Source organism: Coptis chinensis, chromosome 2 (genome assembly GCF_015680905.1).
Source record: "Coptis chinensis isolate HL-2020 chromosome 2, ASM1568090v1, whole genome shotgun sequence".
Lineage (NCBI taxonomy): Eukaryota > Viridiplantae > Streptophyta > Magnoliopsida > Ranunculales > Ranunculaceae > Coptis > Coptis chinensis.
The window spans coordinates 101,892,402-101,912,986 of NC_141457.1; the positions used below are offsets into that span (position 1 = coordinate 101,892,402).

Sequence of the window (20,585 nt, forward strand, 5' to 3'; positions counted from 1 at the left end):
GGAACAGAGTCGACTTTTGATCATATTTTGTTTATCTGTATTTGTAAATTTACGTAGTTTCTAAGTTTAGTTGTATGTGCAACTAACCCGATCGTGTTTTTCTAAGGTAATAAGAGAACGCAGATACTCGAATACGATCACAACAAACTTACAATAGAGAAGAAAAGAAGATTATTTACCTGATCACAACAAACTTACAACAGAGAAGAAAAGAAGATTATTTACATGGAACTCAATTAAAGATTACGTAGTAAAGAATACGATCATCAACAAAACTTACAAATGAGAAGAAAAGAAGATTATTTACCTGTGAAGAGGATACTCCACACCACACAACTCGATTAAAGATCACGTAGTAAAGAATACGATCACGGCACCGATGGAACTCAATTAAAGATTACGTAGTAAAGAGGTATTTATGCTATTATTTGAGTTTTGGTTTTAAAAATAAAGGAGATTCCCGTTTGAAGTTGGATTCTAAAAGGGAAAGAGTTTCCTATTTTAAGTTAACTATTAAGTTGATGAGGTGGAATTTTGTGGGAGCTTGAAAAATACCCCTTGTGGGAGCTTTAATATTAAGATATAGATATATATAATATAAATGCAAGAACCGTGGGGTAGGTAAGCTCTACACGTTTTTATGTGTGTATAGACTTCTTCTAGTTTGTTTACACTTCAATTCAAAATCTGTCCTACCTGAAATTTTTAGAACTCTCAAACATTATATTACCATTTGAAAAACATAAAGATTAATATATGTATCACTATTAATTAAAAGTCACACCAAAACTCTTACCATTTGGAATCCGGCAACTTATTTAGCATAACAAGCCGGACATGTAATTCCATAATGAATTAGGATCAATCTTGTAATGAATGAGGATCAATCTCGTACGGTGTTTAAAGCACACATAGTAAAGAATCGACATCGTCTAGGTAGTCATTAAATTAGTAAATATTGTGGTCGCAATACTAGTTGTATAGTTCCTTATGGTAAACATGGTGGTGGTAGTTGTGAGTATTTCTAGCATGTGCTTGATCTCCTTAGTTACACTTGTGGTCTTATACTCTTATTTAGTGACTAGTACTGTGAGTCGTGGTAGATGTTGGATTTGACGGTATTGAATATAAAAAGCTTTTTCACCCATACCATTTCATTGATGTTTTGATGCTTTAAGTAAGATGTGCGCCTTCTCTATTTATAAGAAACTAAAGTTGAAAATATATAGTGATAAAGAGAAAATGACAAAAGATATAAATCAAAAGAGTCCCGATCGAGCCACAATAGAGCCCAAAATGGTTTGGTATGCCTCTGAGTTGGGGGCTAGAGTTGAAGTATATGCAGAATATACCATAAGAGACTAGCTGGATGTCTTCCTAGGGTGGACACAAACAGCTGATCAAGGACTTGCAGAAAAAGGGCTGTTAGCTGCTCATATTCTACAGGATATTTGGGAGGTTAGAAATAAAGCTAAGTTTGAGGGCAAATTACCCAATCGAGATAGCCTGCTGAGAAGAGCTTATGCACAGTGGAATAGAAGCATGGAAGCATATAAAGAACATCAGGGAGAAGTCCTTCAAAACTCTTACCTTTTTAAGCCTTGGCTTGATGAGAATAACAATACTATTTTTCCTATAGTAGAAGTAGATACTATACTAATTTGTTTTGATGCGGCCTACTGTAGGGAAACAAGAGTGGCAGCAACTGGAACATTGGCTTGGGATAGGAAAGGAACAGTGGTGGGCGCAGCTACAAGACACTTTAAAGCTGGGTCTGCAGAAGAGGCAGAAATGGTGGCTCTCGAAGTGGCGGTGAAACTAGTTAGGACTACAGGAAGCACATCTATCTTGGTTGAAGGAGACTGCCAACAAGTTATTTTGGCTGCACAGAACCTGAATGAACAGCAGTTGATAAACTGGAAATTCGATGCTATTAGATGTAATATTCAGGAGTTATGCCAGTCTTTTAACTTTTGTTAGTTTAGTTGGATTAGACGACAAGTAAATGTTGAAGCTCATGATCTGGCCAGATGGGCATCTAGAAGCCAGGATCCGAACTCACTGCCTACTTGTTTGTTAGAAAGTAGTACTGTACCTCTTTTGCTGTGAATGAATATAGACATGTTTTTAACGAAAAAAAAAAAGAAGTAGCTGGAGCCCTAAGCCTTACTCGAGTAGCTCCGCTCACATCCAGTTTCCAGTCCAGCTACTAGAAAAGAAGATTCTCCTCCAGACTGCAGACTGCAGACTGCACACTGCGTACTTACTGGTCCACCTTAAAAACCGGAAGCGTCCGTTTCTTTTGGCCCGCTTGGGCTTTTTGGATACACACCAGCCGCAGTCACCGCTGACGCATTGTTTTAATTGTGAGTGCAAATATCAAATGCTATTTCCATATATATTCGATTAAAATATGTTTAGGCATACCCAAAGCTTCTGAATTGAATAATAAGTATTTCTGTTATCACTCATCCACTCCAACGCTCGCCACGCCAACACCCACTCTATCTCCAACACTTCCAAAAACCCTAACCCTCAAACCTCGTACATTAATTCAATCACAATATGGTTCGTACACATTATTATATTTTCTAATTATTATATATATTTCTTTTATGGTTTTAAATAAATCGCGTCATAATTCTTGATTTGTTTTTTATTTTTTTATTTATAATATAGATTGGAAGAGAGAGACGAGGCAGTGGCGATAGATTTCGAAGAGAATATTCCCCAACACCTCGAAACGAAATGGGACGAAATATCGCACCACCATCAAGACACTTATGGATTGGTAATTTATCACACCATATTCCAGAAAGTGCTTTATCAGAACAGTGTTTAAAATTCGGTGAAATCGATAGTATCGCTTTTCAACCGGGCCGTAGTTATGCATTCGTTAATTATAGAAAAGAAGAAGATGCTATGATTGCAATGAGAGCACTTCAAGGCTTTGTTTTAGCTGGATTGCCTCTTAAAATTGAGTTTGCCAAGGCGGTTAGTTGTGTTATTCTCATTATTATCTATTATTATTATAATGCAATCACTTGTTTTTTTTTTCTTGAATATATTGTTGTTGTTGTTTTTTACTTCATTATACCCAACACGGTTTCTTGATAGTTATAACTTACTGAACTAACTGCGAATTCATAAATGAACGCATCCAGCTCCAGTATTGCATTTTAAGTAGTGAAAAGATAAATTATAAATCCAAATAAAAAAGAGCTTATGATAGCGAGAAAACAATTTAAAAGAAAAGTTGTGAGAGAAAGAGCTGTTATTCACCCTACGGAATATTATTGGTTCTCATTAAAGTGTTTGATTAAACATGGTCATTGCAATGGAGGTGATCATTATTATCGCCACAGAATTGACCGCATCAAACTCTATCTTGCACGCCTCCTAACACTAACACCAAATAAGCCATATCCTCGTGCAATGGTCTCTAAATAGTAAATAACAAGAATGGATGTGCAATGTATAATTGGAATATGTCCACATGTAAAGAACAGGACCATATCTCCAAGTAAGGTTTCAGTGCATTGCAAGCAGCCCTAGGGGGTTGATGCTTTAACGTTAGTTCTATTTAACATAAGCAAGGCTAACTATCATTGATCTTACACTTGAAAGAAAAGAAAAAGGAATAGAAACAAAATAAAGATATACTCTGTTACTTTTCTCGGAGTGAGTGGGAAAGATGAAATATTACACGGCCAATAGCAGGCACAGATAAGCAGACATCCAGTTTCAGTTCATTGTTATGGGCTTATGGCATCGTAGGTTGGTGCATATCTTGCCTGAGGAGAAGCTTTAAAATATGAAGAACCCTATTTATCTGCCAAAAGATAGCTAAGACACAATAACCAAGTTTCAGCATCTATGGATCAGACACTCACAAAGGCATTACAACTGATCTTTAAATCTAAATCCGTCCCTTGCCACTGTTCTGGTATTCAACAAACATGCACATGGTATGATAACTGTTGTTTATAGAGGGAGAGGCACTGTTGAAAATGATATTAATCCTCACATTCCGTACTGTTCAGCATAAGTTTTTATCCGTGAGTGTAGCGACCTCTTGTGTTAGGGGTGAAAAACAAAATGTACACGTGGCAGCATAATAAAGAATGCTTGTCTGACCCCTTCTCCAATTCTTATTTCCCCTACTTCTCTCATCAGAACACTCCCTCACAATTTCTCTCTCCCACACGATTTCTCCACAATTTCTCAAACCTTAATCTTCTCGGTACGCTCACGCTCCACTGCACAGCAGTTTACTAGTAGAATTTCCCCATAACCTTCCACAATGTTATGAGGTAAGTTGATAAAGATTCTGGCAGGAGGAAGAGGCTTTTTAATTAGGTGTTAATGGCAGTCCCCTGTTAGCAAGTGTAGGCAGCCAAATATGCTTTCAGACATCGTAAGTTAGAATTAGGTGCAAAATAGTTTCTTTAGGCAAAGAGCACACCTGGTAGGCATCTTTGGTCCCCAAACCGGCTTTTGTGCAATGTTGATGTATCCAACTGCATCATCTATTTCTGTTGAGATGCTTGTAGGACTTCCTCTAAAACGTTTTGTTAAATTCTTCTGACCTAGATCATTACATTATCCCTTAGGTTTCATTTAAATCACAGAAGTGAGGCCTGCTTCGTCAGGAATCTCAAGCAAGTCGAAGTTTGAGATCCCTGTTCACGTGTTAGGTATATACCATGTGTTGGTGCTCTACATTGTCTTTCTTATTCGTTGAGAACCAGAAAAGTAATCAAATTTTTGGAACATGACCATACCATTTGTCTTTCCAAAGGTTGGTCTTGTTGCATCTTCCCGCTCTGCATGTGATGCCTCCAAAGAAATAGTTTTTTGTGTATTTTTTTTCTTTTCTTAATATCACATATAGCAGTCATATATTACGATGCAGAGCAAGTGATACTCCAAAGCATGCTTAACTTGACATAATATTTTCATGCCTAAGAAGTCCTCGAATCTATTTGCTTCGAATTTCGGTCGCACTGCTCCCTAAGAAGTCCTCGAATCTATTTGCTTCGAATTTCAGTCGCACTGCTCTCTTTTGCTATTGTAATGCCAAGTGCCAAGACTGTTACTCCTTAGCATCATATGCATATGCAAGATTTACATAAAATTCATGGAAACTAGCTCTGAAGCAACTTTAGGCTTCTAAAATCCTATTCGAAACCAAGTCCAGAGAAATTGACTTCTCATACCTAAAGTATTGAGGCCCAGCAGAATACTCACTCTCCCCGAATGAATTTGAACTGATCAGTTTGAAGGTTGTACGAAACACTATGGATATCTCAACCAATGATGAAGAATCTAAGATTCCTTATAGGTAGATGTCCTAAGTCCTAACAGGGCTACCAGTTGCTTGATGTTTTTCATTTGAATCTTGGGGCTATAATAGCCTATATAATTTGCAACATTGGGATTTCATTGCTTCCAAAATCTGGAAGACGTTAGTATAACTATGAAGTTTTATACTCTTAGTAGTGCTGGGTTAGGTTCACCAACGCCAAACCAATGTTTTTCAACTACTTTTAGGTCTATGGCAGAAAGTAACCAGAGTGAATGATTAATGGTGCAAGAGGAATTAAACTTGGAATAGTTTCAGTGAACATTATCACGTCATATACTAAAAAATTTACGACTTCCATGCTCACCTTTAACATATCAATTTTTAATTTGTTTCTTTGTTTGTTTTTGTTGTACTCTGCTGTTCTTCCACTGCTTGATTTACAATTTATATAACAGAATGCATACAATAATAATGTCAGCACGGCAGCAGCCATATGCATTAGACAGAGATAACAATTGTTGCAGTTGATTTTTCCTTATAGTCACTATCATTAGCATATTAGCAGAAAGAAAACTTAATATTAACTATGAACATGAATTGTGCTCCTTTGAAATGCTTTTAACTAGAATGTGTAAACTAACCTATGAACTCGAGAATTTATGCTTACTTTTCACCACGAGGAACAAGTTCATTGTGATGTTGAGATGCCACAAGGTTTAGAAACTTGATTGGTTCATTTTGTCTTGTTAGGATGTCCTTCAAGTGATATTCTCTTCACACAGTGATGTGAGTTACGGCTTTGGTGAACTCTGCAAGTTCACATACTACAGTCACTGAGAATATTCTCACAGTTTCAAACGTGTGCAAAAACCTGAGTTTCATGTGATATTTGAACTACCTTAAGTTGGCTTCTTTTCATGGTCCATTGATTGTGATGCTAGCCACTGTAAATATAAATCCAGTTTCACATATTTGTTATCATTTGTTATTCGAGCTACATCCCTTGGTCCAGCTATACAATTTGGAGATGGGCTCCTAGTTTACTTTAGAGAAATCAGCCAATCACTATGCCTTTCTTGTGTTATTGTTCTTTTTTCTTTAGTTAAGAAGCAAGGAACAAAGAAACCATTAGAGGGATTTGCATGGAAATTAAAGCATCTTAACTAGGTTGGCTCCCACTTAGCCCACTCATCTATCCCACTTGTTACTTCTTTAGGTGCTTAGCAAGAGATTATGGTATGTGATACACCCAAAGATGTTCATTTATAAAAGCATGCCCTCATAATGTTGAAATACATAAGCATCTGAAGTTCTGAAATTTCAGCTACTTAAAGGCTGATTCACATGGTGTCCGTTTAGATAGAATTTCTTTAGCCTATAAGATAATTCGTTGCAAGTCCCTATCCCCGTGGTTGAATCGGCATCTTTTACTCTCTTCTACAAAGGCCATATAAAAGAAAGACATTGTATATTGAATGGTTTTTTTTCCTGTGAGGAAACACTCAAGTGAACAAGAAACCTAAAAGCGTCCTACGATCCTCAACTCCAGTAGGCGATAAGATATATAAGATGCATTCCTGATATTGGTCATAAGAAATTCACACTTATTTTATTGTGTTGCTATATGTCAATGGAAACAAATTAACAATGAATGAAAAGAATGCAAAACTGGAAATGAAATGCTCAAATCTTTAAAGTGAAAAATTCTCTGCAAGGAAGAGAGGCCAGTAATGTCCATCAAAAGAAGCACAAGGACCAATTCTAACACAATCTTTCAGAGAGATTTTATATTTCTCACCTACAAGTGGTTCTGCGAGTCTCTTTTTTCTCATATTCCATAGCATCTTACTTTTTTTAAAGAATTGTTGTTATTACACTCATTTTCCCTGGTAGACAATGATATCATATTTAGAAGAAACCACAGCATTGCAGAAAGATCTTTCAGCATAAAGGTGCAAGAGTGCATGTAAGCCAGATAAGTGAGTGTCACTCTAGTATTTAGATTTGTTATTGATGTTGCACTTACTCTAAGCTATAGTAGGTTAGATACTTGGTGTTGAAATTACTATGCCTGTAACTAAGAAAACACCAAAAATACCTGGGACAGGACAGAGATTCTAGGCTTTAGATTGTAGCTCGATTCTTTGTTAGATTTCAGTGTAACCATGAGACGGTGGGTCAACTGATAAAAATCAGATTACTGATAACAAGATAGAAGTTAAACAAATTTTGAGATTCTATGATACATAAGTATGTTCATGTTGAAAAGCATCAATCTCCATGGTAGCTTTATTAACTTATGGTGCACAAGCAACCTTCCTACATTTGTGACTTTGATCATGACTACTAACATAAGGCGTACAAAAAATTCATTCTGAAGCATTTCTTTGGTGAGGTGTCGTCTATTAACCTTGATATGCCTGGCCTTATCACGGTGAATAATATTATGAGCTATATTGATGGAAACTTTACTAGAAATCTGCTTTTGAAGTTAATTGTCCTTTTTCTCCAAGCGTCATCTCCAATCAGAGAAGCTGACGAGCACCATTTGCCATTTCCTGAACTAGTTGTGCATACTTATTTTCAGCACCTTTTAATTTGCAGGAAAGATCATTGCCATCATCACATGATGAGTATCAGCAACGGCGAGATGAAAGACGCTCTAATGAGCATGGAAGTCCATTTCAAAGAGACTCAAGAGCACGCCCCACTAGTCCAGGATCACATACTGACAACTCTAGGATGGGGGATAAGCATGCAGAGCCCAGTGAGGTGTTGTGGATAGGATTTCCATCTTTTCTGAATGTTGATGAGATGCTCCTGAGGAGGTCTTTTTCTCCATTTGGTGAAATTGAGAAAATAACCGCATTTCCAGGCCGTAGCTATGCCTTTGTGCAATTTAGGACTGTAATGGCAGCTTGCAGAGCTAAGGAAGCTCTTCAGGGAAAATTATTTGACAATCCTCGTGTCAGTATTTGCTTTGCGAAAAATGAAACAAATGCACTTGAGCAAGGAAGGAACTCTATGAACCCCCCTTTCTCTCCTCATTTCAATTCAAATGGTCACCCTGGACGATCGACTGAGTTTCGACAGGATAGGAATTTTGGGAATTCCATTGGGGAGCCCCATAGAGGTTCTCCTCATTTTACTCCTGATATGGAGTTGGGAGATTCTAGCGTTGCTGGGTTTGGTAGGAAAGGTCCTGTATGGATGGGTGGAAGTGGTACGTTTGAGCCAAAGAGGTTACAGGGACCACGGTCTGAACTAGGAATATCAAAAGATACATTTGAACACCAATATAGTCCTTCAAGAAAAAGGGGTCCTCAGCATCATGACTTGTCGCCTGGCAGATTCCCTCAAAAAGGTCCATTTTATGAAGATCTTTCAGGCATGCAGGATAGTTTTTTCTTCCAGGAAGCAAAGAAACTGAAGACAGGGCCATTTCCTCCAGATAAAGAACTTCCAGAGTATCCTTTCTCTGATTCTGCTCAAGACAAACAGCGTACTGGCCTGTCCATGACGTTCCCCAACTTGCCCAAACACGAGGCTTATGACAAAAGCTTTGGCTCTGGGCCTTTTAGCCACAATATCATAGCTGATCGACCAATGCACTTGGCCCGTCCACGTGACGAAAGAGATCATAATTTAAATGCATCCTATGATAGATTTGAAACAGGTTCTGGTCCTTTTCCAGTAAATCCTGTAAAATGGAAACAATCTAATCCAGAATTGCATCAGTCCCCTTTGAAGGGAGAGTGGAAGTGGGAAGGGACAATAGCAAAGGGTGGTACTCCTGTTTGTCGTGCCCGCTGCTTTCCTGTGGGAAAAGTCACCGATCTTGCCTTGTAAGTTGTATTGTTTCTTTTCTAATTTCAGTTTACATCAGTTAGGCTAAGTCCAATGGTGCGGCAAAACACCAAATATCATGGAAATTCTGATCCAATGGTGTGTCAAAACGCTAACGCGCCAACACTATCGGTATAAGTTTACCTATCTATAACGCCAGTTTTAACGAGATAGCGTCAAGTCTACACGCCAGTATGAGTGGCGGGTAGAAGAAATCTAAGCCACACACCACACTGTGGTGGCTAGAATTTTTTTTTAAAATCTTTTTTCCCACACGCCTTTGAGAATGGCGGCTGGAGAGTGGAGAGTCCAAAAAAAAAAAAAATTTACTTCCTATACGCCATTGGTACTAGAGGCTGTCAAAAAAACCATTGGTTTTGGAAACGCTAACCCGCTAACACTATCCACTATACTATTGTGGTTTGGTGGGATAGCGCACCAAACCATTGGACTTAGCCTTAGAGAATTCCAGTCATAAGCACAAAAAGCTGAGCTGGGGGATGTATATGCTGGAATGGTCTTCGCAAAGCCTGTCATTGGCTTCTATGACCCCTAGTCACAGTTCAGAATTCCGAAATATTCCGGGCAAAATTTGGAATTAACATTTTTCGACCCTTACATTATTATTTCGATACCGTTTTGATTTTTTCAAAACCGAAATATTCGATGGAATTCTGAGATTCCGTTCGAAATCACGAACTATGCCCCTAGCTAATTTATCATTTGCTCTTGTCTTTTGTCATCCACTTTTAACTTGGAGACTAGGAGTTAATCCAAAGTGTCCCAGTCCGCGTTCATAATAAGTATTATGTTTCTTGTTAAATTACTGAACCTTCATTTATCCTCATCTACCTGTATCTTTACCTTTTTTTCCATTCATTAAGTTCTATGAGGCACATTTATGATACTTAGTCACCTGTCAGGCCTGGGATTTTGGATTGTACTGCAAGGACAGGCCTTGATATGCTTGCAAAGCATTTCTATCAAGCGGCTAGTGCTTGGGTGGTCTTCTTTGTACCAGAAAGTGATGCTGATATTGTTTTGTACAACGAGTTCATGAATTATTTGGGGGAAAAGCAGCGAGCTGCAGTTGCAAAATTGGGTGAGAAGACTAGCTTGTTTCTTGTACCACCATCCGACTTTTCGGAGAAAGTTCTTAAAGTTCCCGGAAAGTTAAGTATTTCTGGTGTCATCTTAAGGTTCCAGCACCTTAACTCTGATTTTGGGTCTCTTAATCAACCCCTTGATGCAATGGAGTCCAATCCCCTACCATTTCATGGGGATATATCATACCACAAACCCCCATCATCCGAGCTCACTTCATCTGCTAGGGGTCCAAGTCAAAGCTACACCAACTTCTCTTCAGAACTTTTTCCTTCGATAACTTCCTTCGCTACTGCAAGGAAACCAGAACTTGAAGATCTTCCACTTTTGGGAAATAAGCCTGGATCAGCTCCGTCACCGTCATTTCCTGGTCCTACTCATTTGACAGGAAGAGGATCGGAAGCTCAGAACGGGAATATGTTTTATCAGCCGCTTCAGCATCAAAACCCTCAATTGCCATCTAATTGGCCACCTCATCTGCAGAATTCAGATCCTGGTACTGGAAATTTACTCCCCCATGTATCCACTAATCTAGGAAATGTAATGAATCCAGGGGCTGTGCAACAAATGAGCTCCGGTCAGTTTTCATCTGGAATGTCAAATAACCCTCTAGCTGGTGGCAACAAGTTCTCTCACCAGGAAACAAAACCTCAAATGCCGATTCCGTCTTTGCAACCCCAACAGCTTGCACAGTTGGCATCTCTTCTTGTACAGGGGCAACAACCGGGGACTGGCCCTGTTTCATCAGTAGAGCATAGTCATAAACAATCAACTCCAATGAATCAGTCAGAGCATTCATATTTACTGTCACAGACTACGCAGAATCATGCATCTTCCAATGCTTCCACAATCCAGTTTGGTCAAATGCATCAGTTGCTCCAGCAAAAATCTAATGCTCTTATAGTTCCTCAAACTAGTTCAGCAGATAGCCACTCTCAGGTGAATCAACCATTGCAGATGACTAGTGCTCGAGAAGAGGAACCAAATCCACATACACGTCTGCAGGCCACATTGCAGCTGGCTGCGACTCTTCTTCAGCAAATCCAACAACAAGGAAAGGGTGCTGACCAACGGTAGTTCTTTTTGCAAGTGGATTTAGCTTTTTCTCTATTTGGGAGGAGGGAGGAGGAAGCAGGCCGCTTCTGCCTGATTTTGTGTTCTCCAATCTCTTAAGGAGGCAAACAAGGTTTCTCTTATGTTTGAAAGATTTTCTCTAGTTTGTTGAACATGTTTTAGGCTTGTGGAAAGAGGTAAAACTATACTCGTCATTCTGAAGTACAAGCGTCCTCACCCCAATCAAACAAATCATGAGACCTATGGTAATATAGTTAAATTGTACACATAGAATCGCGTCCAAGCCATGGTTCTCCCCACAATTATGATGGATACTACAGGTACTTGTTACATCTATGAATGTTGCAAAATGTATTTCCATATAAGAGGGCAACATATGAGCTGATGGAAAAATAACCGAGTGCTTGCATTTGAATAACTTAATATCAGTATGGTATATTGGTATACCTTTAAAAATAAATATACTGCGGTGATAGTACATTTCAAAATCAGAGGAAATGGCAGGGATCCTTTCGCAAAGCTGAAATTTGCCTCGATCATCTCTGCATTTTGACCCAGACTTGAAACTATACTGCTAACCAAAAAGGTTAGACCTGTAACAATCTAAATCTAATATTATCAAATATAAATAAAGAATCAATAAAAAAAAACCCATAATCCAAGAAATGATTGTCCGACAGGAATCGTGTATGTACGATGTAGTCCATTAACCTCATGATGCAAGTCTTAGCAAGATAACATTATAAACTTACTGTCAGTCACCACACTTACAGTTCTGGTTGTGGGCATTACACATGCGATCATAAAGTAATTTTAGAAGAATAATTATATTATTCATGGGATTTTTTTTTGATATTGTGGTGACTAAATTAATTTTAGAAGAATAAGTACTGAAGTGGTGAGTACTTGTATCGGATATTTAGGGGGCATCAAAGCTTCATAAAAAAAAAATCAAATTGAAGGTTTTGTTTGCTGTTGTGAAGTTTCGTTGTTGGAAGAAACAATTAAAATGCCATTATTTTAATATCAGTAAATCACCACCATTGTTGTGCAATGTGCAACCTTAAAGAAATGTTATTTGTCTGTTGCGTCACGTAACAATTAAGCCTAAAAGACTAGTCTACCACTCGACCATATATATGTAGTAAAGGCTGCATTCTGTACTGCTAGCCAAAATTTAAAGTGTTTTTTCCCCTTCGAAAAACTTGTACGTATGACACCATCGCTTTAGTAGCACTGAAATCTGTATATTTCACTCCAACAGCTTCAATTTAAAGATCTTGCCATCTTGGAAATAATTTCTTTAGGCAAATATTCAGACAGGAGACATCTTTATTTGGTTTCCGGAATGGAACTAAATATATAATGCATCGGCGCATGTTTGTGAACTAGGTAGATCTCAACATTGAAAATAACTTGGGGAGTTTATAGCGTTTGGGCCTAAATCACCCATTACATTTAACCGAAACTCCAATAACAATTAACAAATCAAATAGGAAATAAACCTATGTTTCAACTTTCAAACCATAATTTTCAAAAGCATTTTAGAACTCAACCATTTACCAGTAATGCTAAATATTCAAATAGAAGTCACTTGAGCTCTGTTCACCCACCATCAATATATTAATTAAAACATATCTCTCATCTTAGCTCCTCCAAACGTAATCAACTCATTAATTGGCAACAAGTGCAAAATCGCTCTCGGGCTAACGTCATTGTTTTCGACCTTCATCAATCACAAACCTATTAAAAACTACTAATCTCCCACTAAACAAGATTAGGAAAAGGATTTTCTTTTCTCAACTCACGTGAACCTTTTCATAAATGGACGTCATTGTTTTCGACCTTCTTCAATCACAAACCTATTAAAAACTACTTATCTCCCACTAAACAAGATTAGGAAAAGGATTTTCTTTTCTCAACTCATGTGAACCTTTTCGTAAATGGCTGGCCACATGCTTTCATCATCTTAATTATACAATTACTTTGTTTTAACTCTTTTCTTAACATGCAATTAACAAAAGCATGTAGAAGAATATGACAACTGATTTCATCACCCTTTTGCTGCCTCTTTCCGTTGGTGGGGCTATTAGAAAATCCCGAAACCACCTTAAGTTGCCCACTTCTTTGTGTTACTCACTCTCCTGTCTCTTGTTTTTCTTATCTTTGTTGTACACCATAAAGCACATACAAACAACAAAACTGATTATTTTCACTGACTCTTAATTTCTCAATGAGGTAATATAAGTTTTAAAGGAATTTTCAAATGTTTTGTGATTAGCTCGTAAGAGTTTCTCGTAGCTAGAAGTAAATGAAGATATTCAAATTGTTCGTGAGTATAATTGTAGAACTACTGAACTAGTGTTGCCAGGTAACATCCTACACCAGGGGCGGATTCAGGGGTGGGCTGCAACATACCCAATTTTTCCGTCGAAAAAAAAATACTAGTTATAATAGTGTATAATTCATCTCAAAAAAATATATTTGTAGTGTATATTAATTGTAACAGTCCCCTTTGAGTGACAATTCCAGATCCACCCGTCCTGCACCCTATTTGTTTGTGCATCGAGGTGCACAACATTGTGATACAGGTTAGAGACTTGGGTTTGTGGTGCATTTCACGTTTTGTGGATTGGGATGTGGCTTTAGTGTTTTTTTGCTTTAGTTCAATTTTTTCAATTATGTTATACTCTAATTCAGCTGTTGCGCCTACTTATTGTCATTGATGATTCCAGATACCCAAATGCTACAGGAAATAGGTTCATAATTCATTCCCCCATACTGTACGTGACCCTTCACCATTCAAACTTGTCTCCTATTCATTGAAGCAAAATCATTGAATAGAAGAAAACAACACGCTACGTACTACTTTCAAAATCTATTGCTGCTTACGGCTTGTTTTTTTTTTATTCAGTGAGTTACATATTTTTTCCAATCAAAGTTCTAATTTTTTTTTCTGAAACTATTGATGTGTTAACATGCAAATACAATGAATTGGCATTATTCTAGATTTTCTAGTTTTTTTTTTTCCTAATAGGTAATTTTGATTATAATTGGAAAAATATACAAAGAGGGAGGAACAAAAGGAAAATAAAAAGAAAAGAGTTTCAGGAGCTACTACGCTTGAGAACTATTAAACTTGTCTGTACATAGTAGGTTGTTGTTTCGTCTTATGTTCGCGTCGTCAGGAAGAGTAGTTTGCCTTTTCCTAGTATTATAATAAGCCATTAGACGCTTTAGTTTTCCTAGAAATCCTAATGCTATATCTATTGAAATGACTTTCTTCTTTTTTAAACTAATTTTGAGAACACTGCAATTATGTTTCACTATTTAGTATCCTATATGGCTATATCCCCCACGTTCTACTGTTTAAGTAAGGATTCTCTGCTCGCTTGTTCGAATGAACGGTAGCATAATATATGAGTTAATGAGCATAGCTTATTGATTAGTTTGTTTATTTTTCCCATCATTGACCACGTATTTCGGATTTAAAAACAAAGGGAAGGAAGTCTAATAATGATTTTTAAGGGAGTAGTAAACATCAGAATGGCACAATCAACAATCATATTCTATGAAAAGATTAAGTAAAGCACCATACACTGACAGTGATCACGGAAATTCACAAAGAATCTACAGGCAATTTTTTTATTTGTACTTGTTTAGCTGTAGGGAAGTACAAATGTGTAGAACCTCAAGAACAACAAGCCTGTGTTTTATTAGGATAAAATACCCTGAGCCATTTGCAATGTCCCAATTCCCTTAGTTTACTCGGCATGTAAAGAAGTGGTGGTACTTGCTTTTTTTTCATTGTTTTCTATACGGATTGGCCTTGATAAAAAAATTTATTTAATTGGGCAAATACTAATGACAAATATTAAATTTGGAAGTGAGAAAATATGAGACGTTTTCTCTAGCAAAATTTATGCAAGAGAGAGAGGTGGATAAATTTTTCCCAGAAACGATAAAATAAGACACGTGAGGAAAATTCTGGCAAATGTCAAGAAAAATTGTCAGGTCTTATTGCTAGCAAGCAGTCGGCAAATACCCTTTTAAGTGGAAAAATAACATTTTGCCAATAGGGAAATAATGTTATATTTTTTTATAAGGAGGAATGAAATAATGTTATCAAGCAGGCCTACAAGTTTAGATTTTTTTAATCACAGTCAAGAAACTATTATATCACTCATTTTTTAAAATACTTACTTAAGGTTGATAATTTGAAATATGTTTCAAATACTACGTGATCTTTAAAGACTTGGAATTTCAACTAATCTTTTAGAGATGTGTTGAACATTGCCAAACCATTTTTTTTTTCTTCTAAAGTAATTTTTTCGTTTGCTAAGAAGAAAACAGAAATAGAAATCATTACTTCTCGTTGCCGAAATAATTAATATCTAACCATGTCTTATTTGCTCTTTTAAAGCAGTACAACTGTACAAGTCGATACTAAGCTGCTTCCTGATCTTGTCATCAATTGACAGTTTTGTATTATGAGCATGGTCAAGCTTGGTTCAAGAAAATACAAATTTTCAAGTAATTATGTTGAGGAAACCAATTATTAGGGCCGGAGAAGCTTACCAAGAAACGGTAGTGATGGGGAGATACAACTTTTCCTAGAGAAACACATGCCAATAATATTTGTAAACAAGAAAGAAGTCAAAATGCCCAATTTCAAATTTTAATCATAATTTAGGGCAGTTGGGTTTTGAAATCATTGATAAGAATATTTTTTGGCTTATAACTATTAGAAAACCAGATTTCATGTTTTAATTATTAATAAACAGATTTGATTTTTTTTAAATTTTTTACTCTTTTTAATTTTATCCTTCAATGTTTAGTATGCACTGACGTCTGTGCATAACTGCATACTTTGCATATGAAAAAGTGGTATGCACTGACACTTGTGCATATAATTTTTTTTTATGATGTTTAAGTATGCGGCGTCTCACATCATATACTTCATCTGAAGAAGTGATATGCTGACCGACACTTGTGCATACAATTTTTTGTGATGTTTGGTATGCGGCGGCGTCAATGCATACCTACAGATCTGAGAGGTAGTATGCACTAACACTTGTGCATACCATTTTCTTTGTGATGTTTGGTATATACTGACGTTTGTGCATACCTTGCATACTAAGAGATAGGCACTGACACTTGTGTATATCATTTTTTTTAATGATGTTTGGTATGCATTGATGTTTGTGCATATGTCGCATACCAAGAGGTAGTATGCACTAACAGTTGTGCATAACATTTTCTTTGTGATGTTTGGTATGTAATGACATCTGTGCATACCTAAACTAACATACTAAGGTGGTATGCACTGACACCTGTGCATGCCAGGGTACTATTGCCTTTTTCGGATAAAAGTTAACTAATGTTTTTGAGAGTATTTTTGAAATGCAGGTGGATTTTTTGGTTTATTATTTCAGAATTTTGTCATTTTTAGTTTTGTCCCCACTAATACATAATGCATATATAACATTTAACACGCAAAATATTAGTATCAAGAAAATCGACAGACACTAAATTTCCTCGAAAATCCGATGAATTGCTAGCGTCCTAACCCCATAAAGGGGTAGGACCGTTTTATCCATGTCAAATACAAAAAACAGTAACTGTGCAATTGTTAAGCCGGTCGAAACTTAAGAGGAATTCAATAAGTCAACAAAATCACCAAAACCAAAAATAAAATAAAGAAGTAAACATAGGAAACGCAAACAAATAACAACCGCTCAACCATCAGAGTTTCTCTCTGGAAGACAGAGTGCGGGATCAAATATTCAAATCAATGAAATATGAACACAATTCGAAGAGCATGACCTTGTCATTTATAAAACTTATTGAAGTTTATAGAAAAATGACAATAACATGGGTTTTCTTGCTTTCCTTCATTTTTTTTGAAATTTTGATTCCACGCATAACGGGATGTTTTTTTCTTCTTTTTGAAATTTTGAACCAAACTTGTATGAGAAGTTTGAATGTTTTTTGGATGTCTTTTGGATGACAACCACTCCACGCATCTTAATTGTCTTTGGATCTTATTTGGCAGTTTTACATCAATTAAGATGTTCGATTATCAACCATAGCAAAAAAGAAGATCTAGAAAAAAGAAAAAATAACTACTTGAATTGAGAATTTAGGACATTGGTCATTTTTGATTATCAAATATAAATCAATATAGTGTTTGAGATAAGGAGAAGAGACACCAGAGTAGAAAGAGAGCAAGATTTCCTTTTTCTTGTCAATGAGGAAGAAAGAGGTCGACGGCGGTCGGTTTCAATAGATGAGAGAACTTGTATTTCTTCTATTTACATTTTATTAAACATATTTTGAATAAAAATTTATAATATATTTCATTTTAACATTAATATCTTTAAAAGTCCTTAAAAAACATTTATCTATTAAGTTTGCCAAGGACGCTAGCAATTTCATTATAATATTTTATGAAATGAATTTAATTCGTAAAAGTTGGTACTGTTTTTTTGATTTGAAAATTTAAACCAAAAATATTTGTTTTATGCTCAAATTAATGTTCTTTTATTTAAAATCAATCATTTTCCAGGTCCACAAAGGCAGCTGTTACCTTAATCTCTTGATGGTGTTATTTTCCAAATAAACACACCAACAATACAAACATATAATTATCGGTTGCTTCTCCAAACCTCTAGTTTGATAAACAAGGCCCAAAATTTTTGACACCACTAGTTTGAGATATAAGAGACACCAGAGTAGAAAGAGAGCAAAACCTTTTTCTTGTCAATGAGGAAGAAATAGGTCGATCTCGGTCGGTTTCAATAGATGAGAGAACTGGTGTTTCTTCTATTTACTTATTTAATAAAAGAGAAACTGGATAATTAAATAATCAAGTAGCATTTCTTGTCTTTGAGTGGGCTAGAACAGTCCTACCCTTTTATAGGGTAAGGACGCTAGCAATTCTCCTGTTTTTGTTCGTAAAAGTTGGTACTGTTTACTTGATGTGAAATTAAACCAAAAATATTGTTTATGCTCAAATTAATGTTCTTTTTATTTAAAAATCAATCATTTTCCAGGTCCACAAAGGCAGCTGTTACCTTAATCTCTTGATGGTGTTATTTTCCAAACAAACACACCAACAATACAAACATATAATTATCGGTTGCTTCTCCAAACCTCTAGTCATAAATACATCCAAGAAGGCAAGAACAACAAAGAAAATGAAAAAAAGAAAGAAAGGCAATACATCGCCAACAAGGACTGCATACTTCAGTAATGAATTTCACTGATTATTCACATCACAATCAACATAACGTATTTCAAGTTACTGACAAAATTAAAACAAAATAAGAAATAATACCAATATTTGGAGGTTATTATATTTCATATTTAATAGAGGGCAGCTACATCTTGAGCTCTCGAGTCCATAGTGTGTATACCAAGAGCTAGATGATACCGGCTAGCTTGTATACCAAGTGGAAAATACAACATAATAACATCATTTTAACTACTATTACAACATCTTCCTAGTACACATTCTCATATATCTATCCATTTAATCTTTCCTAGGGCCTACTAGAACTAATATATCTCTTATTTGTTCACCCTCCAGCGACTCATTAATTAACCTTAATTTTGACATCACCAACACCAACCAACAAGCTTCATTTCAATTATTAAGGTATCAGTACCGAAACATGTCTGCAGAAGCCATGATAGGTTGTTGATTCATGTAGACAGAATTCCATGGGTTCATGTAGTTATTATCATTGATCATCATAGGATCTTCAGTCCCAAAACCACCACCAATATTATTTGCATCTAAATAATTGATGATCTCATCAAGTGATTGTAGCCTGTGGCTTAATTCCCCCATTTGAGCTCTCAGCACTGAGTTTTCAGACTCAATATTCAAGTATTGTTGAGTGGTGACATGCAAGTTTGTAACGATTTGGCTGTTCTCTTTCCTCAGTTGAGCAACTTGTGCCATCAGATCATCCAAATGCTTCTGTTTTCGCATCCTTGATCGCCTTGCTGATTCACGATTCGACAGCATTCTCTTCTGTTTCCTTTGATTCATAAGTAGCTGAAGGTCTTCTTCAGAACCAGAGTTTTGAAGTTGAGTAGACCCTGAAGAAGTACCACTAGAAGATGCCATAGTATATTTACACAACCCAGAGATCAAAAAGCTTAGGGGAAAAAAACTTAGCTTTTCAGACTGATAGATTGAATTACACCACTATATATATGATAGAGAGAAACAGATAAATACTAGACCCAAGTAGTACTTAGTATTTTAGCTGATTTGAATAGTAATGAATATATAGAATTAATATCTCTATACTATATAAAGTAGTGGGGGTTTATAGATCAGATTTTTGAGAGGTTATTCATGAAAACACATAAAACCAGTAAAGGAATACAACAGAGAAAGACTGAACTAAATGGGTCCTGCGCCTAAGTGTGGAATTTATCATAAACCCTGAAAGAAGGACTTCACTTAAAACTGCAGACATGAATCTCAAACATCAAGAACAATATGTTGAGCATCAAGAGAAATATGAAAAACCTTCTAAAGATATTGTAGCTTCCTAAAAAGGTCTATCAAAAGAGCCTTGTTTAAGAAAAGCAGAGTTTATGCACCACCCAGAAAATACTAAAAACACAACAAGACGCAGATCCAAGAAAGGAAATTTCAACTAGTGAAGACTCAACAAGAGAGGATGAAGAAACAGAACTTCTTTGCTAGAAGAAGAACTTAAGGGAACAGGAGAAACCAAAGAGAAGTATAGCTAAAAGAAGAGAAGAGAAGAGAAGTGGAAGGGCTTTGAAGAGTGTAGGATGAAGGGATTTATAGAACCAAAAAGGTATAACAGATAGATTAAAAAATTAAAAAATTAAAAAAAAATGGACATGAAAATTAGAAAAGAAATAAAAAATGATTAAAAGAAGAGAGCTTTGGAATCTCCTCATAAAGTTGTTGAAGGAGGTGATGAAGCATGTGGGGTGGAAATGAATCAAATTTTCACATCCGTCCAACTCCAGCTGGTTGAGCAAAGTCAGCAAACTGTACAAACAAAACATATTACCGCATTAAGTCAGAAAATCTTTCCCAGATATTTACCTCTCTTTCACCGCCCTTTCAGAGTTGCAGTACGTAGTGCAGTACTAGAGTTTTATGTCGACTGAGGCTTGACACAAATGTTTCCAACAACACTCCACCCATAGTATTGGTTTTTACTATGTCACGCGCTCATCATACGCCACTTGCAAG

At 36.4% G+C, this 20,585-nt stretch overlaps 2 protein-coding genes across 2 annotated transcripts; one reads left to right on the forward strand and one right to left on the reverse strand.

Annotated features, from left to right (window-relative positions):
- Positions 1-2,413: 2,413 nt before the first annotated feature.
- LOC147519739 (RNA recognition motif (RRM)-containing protein) lies at positions 2,414-11,725 on the forward strand. The gene is made up of 4 exons (XM_086591291.1): positions 2,414-2,568; positions 2,680-2,994; positions 7,913-9,153; positions 10,078-11,725. Exons 1-4 carry the CDS (start codon positions 2,566-2,568, stop codon positions 11,333-11,335), a joined length of 2,817 nt encoding a protein of 938 aa, XP_086447417.1. The 5' UTR covers positions 2,414-2,565; the 3' UTR covers positions 11,336-11,725.
- A 6,940-nt stretch (positions 11,726-18,665) lies between these two features.
- Positions 18,666-20,288, reverse strand: LOC147519740 (bZIP transcription factor 44-like). The gene has a single exon (XM_086591292.1). The coding sequence runs from the start codon at positions 19,467-19,469 to the stop codon at positions 18,996-18,998; it is 474 nt and encodes a 157-aa protein (XP_086447418.1). The 5' UTR covers positions 19,470-20,288; the 3' UTR covers positions 18,666-18,995.
- Between the last annotated feature and the right edge of the window lie 297 nt (positions 20,289-20,585).

Excerpts from the sequence above, each read along its gene's own strand:
- LOC147519739 (XM_086591291.1), top strand. Across the intron at positions 2,995-7,912 it reads AAATTGAGTTTGCCAAGGCG|GAAAGATCATTGCCATCATC; the intron begins GTTAGTTGTGTT and ends TTTAATTTGCAG. Across the intron at positions 9,154-10,077 it reads AAAGTCACCGATCTTGCCTT|GCCTGGGATTTTGGATTGTA; the intron begins GTAAGTTGTATT and ends GTCACCTGTCAG.
- LOC147519740 (XM_086591292.1), bottom strand. The coding sequence starts at position 19,469 with ATGGCATCTTCTAGTGGTACTTCTTCAGGGTCTACTCAACTTCAAAAC.